The 13228-nt window shown below is 35.0% G+C and overlaps 1 protein-coding gene across 2 annotated transcripts; it reads right to left on the minus strand.

Moving 5' to 3' along the window:
* Window positions 1-9580: 9580 nt before the first annotated feature.
* LOC110768135 (DUF2996 family protein) lies at window positions 9581-12948 on the minus strand. Of its 2 annotated transcripts, XM_021971818.2 has the most exons (7): window positions 12678-12948; window positions 11558-11657; window positions 10814-10892; window positions 10511-10698; window positions 10332-10404; window positions 10042-10239; window positions 9581-9871 (listed from the first exon to the last, which is right to left on the minus strand). In XM_021971818.2, the coding sequence occupies exons 1-6, from the start codon at window positions 12785-12787 to the stop codon at window positions 10085-10087; spliced, it is 705 nt and encodes a 234-aa protein (XP_021827510.2). In that variant the 5' UTR covers window positions 12788-12948; the 3' UTR covers window positions 9581-9871; window positions 10042-10084. The 2 variants fall into 2 exon arrangements, with proteins under 2 accessions (XP_021827510.2, XP_088109046.1); XM_088252920.1 differs by lacking the exon at window positions 9581-9871 and having other exon boundaries at window positions 9936-10239.
* Window positions 12949-13228: the final 280 nt, after the last annotated feature.

Below are 13228 nucleotides of genomic sequence, written 5' to 3' on the forward strand. Positions count from 1 at the left end.
CAAGTTAGTCCAGTAATATTCACATTCTATTTTCGCTTCATGTATTTTCACTTCCAAATTAGTGTAGAAACTTTTTAAAATATTAATTTTGAAGCGTCAGAAATTCAATGACAAATACTTTATATTCTCTTTTCTCTTTTCTGGTAGATTTCATACTAGTATTGATTTTATTGGGTTTTCATTTACTGTGAAATTTATTGAATTTGATATTGAACCATGATAAATAATTTTTAACTAATATTGATTAACTGAAAATTAAATTCTCTTTTGTATTTTTCGAAATCGAATCTCTTTGTCATCCGCCATGAAAAATATTTTATTTAGAAGAGTTAATAAATAAAGTTATTTTTGTGAATTCAAAATGATCTTTTTTTTCTCGCTGCACAATTAGTAAGGAGAGAGGGGAAAACTCATACACACGGGATACTATGAGGATTTAAACGCAAGACCACTTGAGAGCACACTAAAGAGCTAAACCAATCCAACTACTAATACCCATTAATGTACTTGTTGCTCAGTAACGTGTCTCAATAAATTCAATTGAAGTCGGTCAGATTGGTCAAAGGAGCTGAAGAAGAGTTGAATATTGAACATAATAGTTTTGACGCTCCAAGGAGCTTCACTTTTTTTTTTTTTGAGTTTCGCTATTTTGTTGTTTTTCGGGTTTGTTTATAAAAATTAAACAGTGTAGAATTTATCTATATCACTAATGCTAAGAATGAGTATATAACTAAATACCTCTTTTTTTCCGGCTTTTAAATTTCAGACCCATCTATTATTGAAATTCAGACGCAAAAATACAACTCAAAATATAATTCAAGGATCATGGTTACAATTTAAGTACGTCACATCACAGGAGCATTGGTAGGTTAAGTAGCATTAACAAAGAACCACATTCAAATCCAGAACCGCCCCACTGTGGCTCCTAGCACCAACTAGAATTGTACACGGCAGAGGTGGATCGATTATGGAGATGGGACCAGAAACCCTAAAAATGGATAGCTGTATTTTCGTTATTAATTGGGTTTTGACTACAAAATTGTATTTGACACATATTGCCGGAGAATTGGACTTATTATAGTTCATCACATATAAAGCCTGAAGAGCCATCGAGTGTCTTCCATTTATTTCTTCTTGCATTCATACTACCATCAACAATCCAATACATGGATTTGCAGGATCTCAACCACTGATCAGCCTTTAGTTTTAGTGGGCACATATATATATATATATATATATATATATATAGAATTATTAAATAACTTATTTCGTCCATTTTGCTTATCATTAAAAGCAAGCTTGATTCTCGGTTAGTCAGGCGACTTCACCCTTATGAGTAGAGAAGCTCGTCTAATCCTCTTGACTGAAGTCCATGAAGTCCACTTTGTTAACAATGATAAAAATAAAAATAAAAAACTAAGGAGATTTACTATTATACCCAATATAGGAGCCTAAATTATAAAATTTTAAAATAAAAAAAAAAGAAAAAGAACCCTATATGAAATGGACTTTATAAATACACCCAAAACTCATTTACAACATAACAAAAAGGCTTTTAACTTCCTTTAAATTACAAAACTATAATTGATTTCTTAAAACAAACCCAACCCCAAAATTCCGTAAAAAAACCTCAAAACACTCAATAGGGCATAAAAGTAATTTAATAATCAAAATTAAATTCAATAGGGCAAGTTGTCATTTTTTGGGTTTGTTTATAGAAATTAAATAGTGTAGGATTTGTTTATAGTTTTAGTGCTAAGAATGTGTATATTATTAAATATCTCAAAAAACTATTAGTGCAAAATTTGAAACAAAGAGGAATTTTCGTTGACTGTTTTCTTGGTTTGCCTTTGGGTTTGGGGTTTAATTAATTATATTTAGTAACAATGACAAGAAATAATATAGTTATTAACAACAGATTCCGTTGATAAGGGGGTCATAGAGTTTTTGTGCTTCCTAATCCATGTTACCTACTCTAATTGCCAGTTCAGCTAATTTACATTCCTTACACGCTTCATCATTTAGAATGTACTTTGTAATATATTGAATTAATCTAATTATATATAATTGAATCTCCAGTACCAAAATGAATGTCATCTAAAATAAATTAAAAAGGGTGCTATAGTAGTAATGAAGCACGTTTAAAGTCATCCTTTTCATGATGGCATACTGATGTACGATAGTAATTACCAGCTCAGTTCATGTACCACTAGGCAAAAAGCCCAAGCTAAAAAACCAGTTTTGAATTTCTGAAGTTGGGGTTTTAATTGGTGTCTGATTTGAGACTATAATATATCGTTTCGAAGGGAACGATGAGACGAACAAAATTTAACCCTATGTATGTCATGACATATGGACATTTCCTTTTTCAATATTTTAGATTCGGGTATTTCCGTTTTCATTTTTGTTTTAGAGCTAGGGTTAACGTTGGTTGGTTTGTTGTTTTTGTTGCGTACATAGCATCATTCAAAGTAAATACAAATTTCTTAGCCTTTAAATTTGAGAAAAAATCAGAAAACGTTTCATGATTTGGGATATATGGGTATATGATGCGAAGTAAAATGTGGACAGTGAGATGATGAGGGAGGGTATATATTATATTTCACTAGAACTAGAACTGATGAATTCATGATCATATATAAGCTAAGCACTTTTTACGAGTGCACCTCATTTTCTCCTAAAATATGTGCATGAAATAAAGATGGTGTACCGGAAGCAACTTTCTGCACGCAATTTAATTTCCTGTGCAAATGTAAAGGTCAAAACTTTCACTTAAAGCAAAGCCTCCTTGTAACTAGACATGGCAAAGAGATGATTGAAAAGAAACAAAATTGCTTATGTAATGTATGAGCAAATCAAGTACTACTTCTTGTGGTTGAAATTGAAGATGGGTCGGCATCAATGGCGTGTCTTTTATATTCTTTTGCATTTAGTTGTAACGATATATAATTCCCTGATGCAGCGGGCATTCAAACAAGGATGTTGAAAAACACGAACCACTTAGTTGTAACGATATATAAAATTATAATTCCCTAATGCAGCAGGCACTCGAATAAGGATGTTGAAAAACATGAATCACGAATTACCAAGTCCAGTTTAGTCTTTGAAAAATGCTGCTGCTTACCAATTTCTAGCTTGCTAGTCTTTTATAGACCAATCTCTTTGGAAGTAACTTTATAAAAAGAAAAAAGAATAAAAAAAAGAGAATTAGAGTTCTTCCATTTATAGGCTATTACCGAAAAATATAAACAGGTTGGTCATTTAGTCATATATGAAGGCGCTTACGTATCTTTAAAATAGCTATACATCTCGTTTATTAATCGTTGATGTGTATGTAAATTTATCATTTAAAGTCGATGTACATTAACTATTATAGAAATGGATATATATATATATATATATACGGTCAACTCAGTAACTAGTGATGATTGTGTGCTTAATAATATAGAAGTAGAATTGGGATGAATGAACAACTGAGTAAAATATATAGAGCTGCACGTTCATGAAGAATCTAATAAGAAAGAGATATGTATTAGTTAAGTAAAGCATGCATAATTAACAGTGAGTTGGCCAAATTAAAAAGGTCCTGTTGGTGGGACTAATGATGGTGATGAGTTGGCTCACTCACTCACTCACTCAGTCAGCGCAGCAGTGCTAATGAATGGGAGAGAATCACACTCGCGGAGATAGGGGCCTTTTGGGATTTTTAGCTAGATTAGGCTTTACTGTTTAAGTTGAGAAGAACAGAAAAGAAAAAAGAAAGAGAGAGGAGCCATTCAGGTTCATGATTGGCACTCATTGGAAATAATCATCACCCTCCGCAGCACCGGCATGCCTCGATTGATGATGCAAAAGTATTGCAAAGATTGCCACACGCTAATTTGTAATTAGATGCATATAAAATATACAATTATACATGGCCTTCAGAGTTTACTTAACCATAAGCATATTTAGTTTCAAACCTCTCCCAAAATATAGGATTAGGCTCCATTTGGATGGAGGTAATTAAAAGAAAGGAGGGTTTAGATTTGTCGACAATGCTAAATTTGTTAAAACAAAAACTAGAAAACATTATATTTGAAATAACTGGATGTAAAACACTTGGATGGATTTGAAATGATTATATGCAAAGAGCCACATTTGGAATCCATTTGTTTTCTTCATTTCCTTCTTGTTCAAATCTTGACGTACATGGATTTTAGTGTTGTAATCTTACAATTTAACCTTATAATGTATCTAAATTCTTAGATTCGTAGTCACTCCTTCCAAATGAACCCTGAATCTACATCACTGAGTACTATTAATGCCAAGTTGATCTTCGCAGTTATTTTTTTGTTCATTATCAGAAATTAGTATACCATCTTTTTTCCTGAATAAAAACTTCATTGAAAGAAATCAAGGGGTACAACCATTTCATCCTCGATAGAAGATTTCAACCAGAGAGGAACTTCTTCAGTGGCGGAGCCAATGCAGGCCCACAAGGGTCAGCTGACCCTCCTGAAATTCCTTAATTAACCTCCATTCAATATTATTTACCCTTTGTATATAAATTATTATTAATATATGACCCTTCTCAATCTCAGCTTTCCTTTTTTCTTTTCTTTACCTTTTTTTAAGAGTTCTGCTATTTCCACCCTCTTTTTCTATTTTCCCACCCACCTTATTTTTCCACCCACCATTTAAATTTAAAAAAAACAAAATATTATCTTTCCACCCATCATTATTCCTAAAATACCCTTTAATTATTGACACCTGGATATTCACTTAAAACCTTTTAACCCTAACTTAACATTGTTGAGTCCAAATTTTTTTTAAAAAAATTAGAAAATGAAAAGTTTCAGTTCAGTAGCTGCCGCACACTCCACCAAACCTAACAAGAACCACCTGTGATGTACCTAAACCCTAAACCCTGACATGCTCAAGTGCTACAAGGATGTTATGCACATGTTCCTTCTCATTGTTGGCCCTCTTGCTGGGTTTTGAAAATGATTGAATTTGTCGAATTAGGTCTGCTGGGTTATAAAAAGTAGTGGAATTTTTGGAATTGGGTTTTCGAGGTTTTCTAAAATATTGAATTTATGAAATTGGGATGGTGTGGTTTTGAAGAAGGTTGAACATGTGGAATTGGGATTGCGTGGTTTTGAAGTTTTGAAGTTTTGAAGTTTTGAAGAATGTTGAATATGTGGCTGGTGGTGAGGTGAGGAGGGGAGGTCGGTTTCGTGGTGTCGGGCAGGTGGTCTCGTGGTTGTTTGCTGGGTAATTTTTTTTTCTTCTAATTTTTTTGTTTTTATTTTTAGTTTTATTTTTTTGACTTAGCAATATTAACTTAGAGTTAAATGAGTCCAAGTGTCAACAATTAGCTAAGGGATAGAGAAGTCAATTTACAAAGGGGTAAATTTGTCTTTAAAGTTTTGAAGATAAGGTGGGTGGGGAAATAGGACAGGTGGGTGGAAATAGCAGTACTCTTTTTTAATAACTTCTTGATTAAAGAACTACTAACCTAAAAGCTAAAGGAGACAACCTTTTGCACTACTTAAATTAACCCTATTCTATTTCAACTTTGCACTGCGTGAATTAAACCTATTCTATTTCAAGTCTTCGTTTGCATCAATCATTCAATTCTTTTTTTTCTCTCCAACGCTACAGCAAGAATTCAACTTTGTTTCACTGAATTGTGACGACTAATCCAGTAAGTCTTTAACCCTAATAGTGTAATTTTTTTTGGTGTAGTTTTTTTATTTTTATAGTTCATTGTATTTGTGGTCAGTTAATTAGTTATTTATTTATTATCGCAAATCAAGAACAATAATATTTATATGATTTCTTTATCATCTGATTTCTGAAATTTAATTTTAAAACAATTATGGAGAAATATTTTAAAAGAAAAGCGACATATCAATTGTCACCTCCTCCAAGAACAGATCGCTAAATTGTGAATATTTCTATTATTTTGATATTTGAGATTATAATTATTCGGAATACTGATTATATATGTTTAGAAATTGATATTCATTCTTTGATGAAATAATTGGGCAAAAGATTTATATGAGTTAAGAGGCCTTGTGATGATGATGTGAATATGTGGTTGCACTATACTAAGTACCCTCCCTTGATTGTTGGGCCCACACGTGGCGTTGGAACTTCCAACGTGTGGGCATATATGATTTTTTTGTTAGTATCACACATGGCGTTGGATCTTCCGGCGTGTGATAAAGTTGTCTACGCGCGTGGGATTTAGTGTTATGGTACCCACACGTGGCGTTGGAACTTCCGGCGTGTGGGCATATATGACTTTGTTGTTAGTATCACACATGATGCTGGATCTTCCGGTGTGTGATAAAGTAGTCCGAGCGTGTAGAACATGGTTTGGTTAGGCCACACGTGGCGTTGGATCTTCCATCGTGTGGGCTCATTGAAATACTAGTTACCTTGCCACACGTGGCGTTGGATTATCCGATGTGTGGGCATGTATGGTTATGTTATTAGCTTATCACACGTAGCGTTGGATTATCTGGCGTGTGATAAAGGATCCGTATACTTGGGTTACTGATACTTTACTACGAGTGACGTTGGACTCTCCGGCGTGTAGTAAAGTAACAGGGAGAGGAAAGAGGGACTATTATATTATGTCGGGGAAAGTTTAATGTTTAAAAAGATTATGATGGGTATGACATGATTTAAAGTAAAGGGAGATGAATAATTCTAGAATTTACTTATTAGTATTGTTGAAATTGATTGTATGTTATTTGAACCTGGATTTTTGTAATTTAGAACTACGTGTGGCTTGATCCCTCGCAAATGGGTACGTAGGTAGCCTGAGGTCTTACCTAGGTGCAGCCGTGAACTAAAGTTATTTTTGGAACTTTGTCGGTGGTCCTTAAGCTCGTGTGAAAACGAGGCTTGATTGATTGATTATTTGTTTCTCGTTCGACTAAGTGAGTGTTGTTAAAATGTGATTGTGGGCAAGACAGATATGAAACTCATTTTGGAATCGTTGTACGATTTGGACCAAGTCCTTAATCTACTTGCGATGGTGTTTGGTTGTTAAACATCGCTTGATGGAAATTGGGAAGTTATTTTATGTTAATTACGGTGGGCATGCTAAAATTAGTTTGAGTTCATTAATGGCATCGTTTAACTGCATTATTTGACTTAAGAACATTGCTGGTGATTCTCCTTCGAATTATTTGAAGGCCGGAGGCCTATTATGTAAATTGCATGTTTTTGACTTGTGCATGCTGCCGGTTGAGTTATAACTGAGTTTTGATAGGTTAAAACTTTTGGGAAATGTTCGTTTTTCAAGGGAAACTCTTCCGAAATTCCACATGATTCATCTCGAGTTCCGAGGAATTCGGGACGGGTCCGGTCACTTCAGTGTCAAAAAAAATAATTTCTCATGTAAGCAACATATGAGAGTTCCATTAACAAATGTAGAATAAAAAGATTCTACATTAGCCCGCATTATTTTAGTCATATTTTTCTTCCACAATGTTGAAAGCATGACGGACTCATGAAGTGTGGGAGTATTATTATTATTTTCCTTATAGTATATAGATTTTAAGGTTTTTTTAAATAGGTTTTATAGTTAATATATAGGTTTTTGAGGTTTAGTTCAGCCGAAAATTTAACAGTCCACGCGTGAAATATGGGTCATTTATGGTGTGAAATATTAATTAAAATAAAGTGCCTCAAAGTTAGAAGGAAATCGTGCAAGAGATGAAAATTCTAATTAAGCGTCAATTATGACGCTAGGAAAAGAAGGAAGGCGTATCGTTGAGATTTTCTGTTTGCTTGATTTCTTGAGAAGACTTATATTATATTTATATTTTTAGAATAAATTATCAATCATGATATTATTTTCCTGATATGATTTTAATTATTTTTCTTATTAGTTAAGTTTTAGAAATATTATGGAATCTAGAAGTTTCCTACGGTTTTAGGATTTCTTGGTTTTCTATTTAAGCCAACTCATGACATTGTATTAACCGGTCTATTCATATTAATAATCAAATTTAGAAATTTTCTCTATTTTCTGGTGTATTCCAGTCTATGATGAATTTCAGTTTTTTTTTTTTTGGATTTAGATGTTTGTCGATCTCGTGCTTCCGTGCTGCATCACTTGATCACCATTGCTCCCCTGTGTACTTGTCACTATCGATACTCATCACTACCCCTCAATCTCATTCAAGCGACGTTGATGGCTGAACCGTACCGTACACTCGCACCCCACCACCTCCATCACAGTAGCTGCCCTCAGAAACGGACGAAACAACCCGCTCACATTAACTACAATGAATGCCACACAAACGTTAAACTTGTATTATTTTGTATGGGCCAAAATGAATGGGACTTGTGGATGATGTGCCAAGAAGTAATACTGGAATCTTGTGCTTGGGCCATGAGATGAGACTGATAACGTCAGAGTGATTTTTTTTTTTTTTTTTTTCAAAAGTCAGAGTGATTTTTTTATTTTTTATTTTTCAAAAGTCAGAGTGATTATTCTAATAACTCATTCACATGATAAAGTAATAAAATGTGAGCTTATGTTTGGACTTTTCATGTGGTATTATTTTTTCTTGGCCAGATTTTTCTTGTTTTCAAATTTTTTATAATAAAGTTTTAACGAAGCCACTAAATAGCACGTAGAGGTTCAGAATTTTGGGTTGTAACTTAGAGCTAATTTGAATGTATTTCTGCGTTGATTATAATAATAAAATAAGGGTACGTAAATGCAATTAAAATGTTAAAAATTAATCCCAAAAGGATCTCAAGACTCCATCCCATTAAAATACCAAACCCTAGTGATCAATCCACTTTTCATGAAACTAGCCCACCTTAAAGACCTATACCTATAACAGGGATAGCATTGTTTTGCTATTCTCAGCCAATAACACAATGACACGTGGAAAAGTTATCCCTCTCCTATTTGACATACACTGCTCTAAGCTTATAAAAGAAAGAGACCGCCTCAAAGTCCGAACCCAATCAAAACACCTGAGATTTTTTATTTTTTACATTAAATTCTTATTGTATACTTCTCCACATGCTAAATCTCATTACATTTCACATCAACACTTTGAAAACTATTGATCATAATAGAAATGATTAGTGTATGCGGCGCCAAGCCATCACACACAAACCACCGACCTATGCCTATAGCCTACGGCAAGGGAAGGGAAGTTTTATAATCGTATTTCATAAAGAAAAGAAAAACAAGAAAACTGAGGCATGATATAATGGGAGCATGCATATGCATTGCAGTCTTTCCAAAAGCAAAGCAAAGCACGGCCAGGCCAGCATGGAGAAGAGCGTGCAGCATGTGGAATCATATTTCTTAATTAATTATGTTTAATTACTGGATTTAAATGATTCACTTCATTACTTAAGCTTTCACGTGGGTAAAGAGGAGCATGGGCTTTGAATGTTATAATATTTTTAACATTCTCACTTTTGCTTGTGGCACTGGCACTCCAACTGTAAGAGAAATTATAAAGGGTTTCTTTCCATCAATTTGTACCCGATTTGCATTTTGGTCACTGAATCCAAATTTTTCAACGTGTTACGAAGAACATACATTGATAGTCGTTCAATTACAATCAACCAAGGCCTTCATTCGGGCCGATTAATAAATGTCAAGACATCTACATGCAGTGCATACAAGGTCATAACTCGTAGAAACTGGGAACAATTTGTTTTGTCTGCCTCAATTGAGTAGTTTGCTGCTGATCATATACAAAGGACTAGAATTACAGTTGTACAGGGTCACTACCTCTTTACAACAAGAAAATGATTTACATGAAAAGTTAACAAGTGAATCAGCTATATCCAATACAAGAAGATCACGTCAATCAGCATCCAGGAAGACGTCAATCTGCAATATATAATCATTGTCACAATTAAGTAATGCCAGAATTAAAAATGGTTTACACAAGCTATGCCGAATACTCAATCCCCATAAATACCAATGTGACAATTAAGCCAATAATGAAATTATTCATCCATTTTTCATAAAAACAGAAAAGGGATGCATTGCTTATTTACTTTACAACATCGGGAATGAATGTCAAAAACTCATTTAGGAGTTTTAGTCTTTCCACACCGGAATGATTCCTTGAGCTGCTAGACGCTTTTCAACCCAAAATACAATATGTTTTGCCGTTATTTTCTTCTCATCAACGAGAAAAGGCTCAACAGTACTCGCTCCTTGGCCATAGGAAGACAGAGAAAACCCTTTTGGACCTGCACATTTTGCCAAGCGACAGTAACTTTACCGGTTTTTCGTTCTTTCTAATTGTGCACTACACAACCTTAATAAACTTTGCAAGACGTACCTGTGAGGACTCCACTGGGAAAGAAGGCCCAAAATGAATACCGAATGTCCTTTTTTAAAAAGAAACCTTCCAGCTATATTCATTTCGAATCAAACCCGAGTATCAATGTAGTGTACTTGTAATAATTGGCTTTTAGGTTACATTTAATGCTAGTAAAGACAGAGAAGTAGATAGCTGACCTTGTTGTCTTGAAAAGATAGCTCAATGTCAGAGAGTTCATCTTGAGTTTCAAGTATTGCTTTCAGTTGCGGGATAACATCCTCCTCCATCATTTGAGGCAACGGCTTGACAGGAGCTTTCGCTGCAACTTTAGGCTTGGCTGGAGCCGCCTTTTGAGCTGTTTTTACCTCCTTTGTATCAGCAGCAACTAGTACGTAAAAGGGGCAAAAAGAGTTCACTTTTTACCAAAGCTGCCGTATAATGTGTCAGATAATCAGAAGGCAATGATCCCTGCCATAAATTGTGAAAATAGAACAACTTACCAGTAGAAGTAGATGATTCTGGCAAAGCAGAGCACACAATATTTCTTTGAGATGTGACCAGTTTACTTACCGTGTGCTGCTAAAGCAGATGAAACACAGCATGAGAAAAAACAGTTTCTAATCTTTCATTCTATGGCAAGTGATTTGGAATTTACTAAATAATATCACCCCATATTGAAAACTATGTTATGTTGTTGCCTCCTTTTTGTTAGGGTTGTGGTAATAAAAACTAGTTGGTCCCGAAATTAAGGCTATAAACAACAAGGGTAAAGGCTGATGGTAGAATATGTGTTGCATAAAAGGATTCAGATTTAAATGTGGATTGGATGGGTCAATGGATGGTTGGATTTAGGAATTCGTACTTTTGTTTTGAGCAAGGGTCCAAAGCAAAAGCAACCAAAATTAGAACAATTTTGAAGAGGAGCTTTCAGAGGAGGAACTTGTTCTTTCTTGTTGGCTATTCAAAAGTTCTTCAAGAATGTTTTGGAGAGGAGATAATGCATTGTTCATCTTCGATCCACATCCAACAAGTGCTAAGGTTAGGGAATTAAGCCAATTTACTTTTTTCTTTTGATGCTTCAAGGCTAGTATCATATGTTATCATAAATGCACAAACTTCATAGACATACTGTAACTGTACAAAAAAATCCAAACACACCAGCTAACTGTGCAACACAGGAAACACAATGCAAGATTGAGAAACAATATGCATCAACAGAAGGAAATTTGAGGTGTCCTACTTACACCGGCATTGTCAAATTTAGGCTTGGATAAAGAAAAAGAAGTTCTGTCATCAATGGCACTTGGCGTAGATGTCCTACAAGCACCAACTTCAAGCAGACGCCTTTCACCGACAAGAAAATGCCCGAAGATCAATGAAAGTTATCATTTAAATTGAATGAATAATAAAGGAACATTCTACACAACAGTAACACCACACAATTATTAAACATGTTAAATAGGTAGCGAGCAGCAACTAGTCAACACATGTTATGTTCAGGTTAAGTCCGGTGAACTAAAACACAGCCAGTTTATTAGTCGTGTTAAACACTCAACACCATTTGGACATGAACATGATTATGATAGACACTAAGTTACAAGCCCGCTAACACTGTGTAGGTTTCGAATTATGTTATCACGTTTCGTCAAAAACAGTCATCTCCAGTTTCTACTCTGCTATCTGTTAACAGGTATTAACAATTGTGTTATCCATGCCTAATACTACCAAGGCAGTAACCACTCTGTTCTTATTTCAGATTCTTTTTCTTTTCCTTTTAGATATGAAACTATTTTTCACTCAGTTAATTTAATTTTAAAAATAATAATCAGTTACCCTTGCGTGAAATTTTATGAAGAAAAGGAAACTAAGGACATGAAATTAAAACTATGAATCTGATTTTCTCTCTATTCCCACAAAAACTCAACTCTTTAGATTTGAAACTATCTCCCCAACCTATTCCTGACTCTGAACCGTCATCTTTGACTAATCATTTTCCCATTCACACATAATTTGATTTTCAAAGGAGAACCCAAACTTGGCATATTCATAATCGTTTAGGAGCTTTTTAACAAAGTGCAGTGCAGGTGTGTGATCATTGCTACCAACTAACATCGCTTCAATTTTTCTTTTCTTTTCTGGGTTCGATTAGCCAACCAGGGTCGAACAAAAGCATAATGTTCATTTCAAACAATCTAACATGTACAAGGCATTTGGTTGGCTGAACTTAACAAACTTGGCTTGGCTTGGCTTGCTAGCCCAACCCAAATGAAATTCAAAGTTAAAAACAAGAAAACTTCTTAAAAGCATCATACTTGTTCTAAGTAGGGCAGAATTAATAAGTTGAAATTAGAAAGAAGAAAATACCTGGTTGGAGACAATAAGGAGATATGTAAAGGGGTGAAAGGTGCAAGGCCACTACGATTTTGGATTTGGGGCACGCTTCCAGTTCCTACAACAGAGCTTATGGCCGCCATTGCTGCTCTGCCTCTGCCTCTGCCTCTTCCTCTGAGAGGTTGGATTGGATTCAGTTGAGAGATAATCCGCCAGTGGAAAGTGGGAAGTGGAAAGGGTCGGTGATCTGTGTGGCGCGAGGTGCGAGTGATTAAATTTGGATAACCCTCCTAATCCTCAGCTTCTAGTCCAAGTGAACTGAGCACCTGGGGAAACTAGGCCTGTAAAATGGGCCGATCGGGCCAGCAAAGAGCAGTCGGCCTAAATCCTACCCAATAACAGGATTTTTTGGCTCTGAGAGTTGAATGGGCCGGGCTAGGCCTATATGGCCTAACAAAGGGGCAATTGTTATGATATTTTTGGCAAATAATTTGATTTGTTGATGGAGCTCTTAGATGTTGACATGCGTTATCTCCCGCGCCCATCTTTGTCTTGGTGAGTCATGCGCCACATGTATTTTATGC

The sequence above is a fragment of the Prunus avium genome, chromosome 5, assembly GCF_965620075.1.
Source record: "Prunus avium chromosome 5, drPruAviu1.hap1.1, whole genome shotgun sequence".
Taxonomy (NCBI): domain Eukaryota; kingdom Viridiplantae; phylum Streptophyta; class Magnoliopsida; order Rosales; family Rosaceae; genus Prunus; species Prunus avium.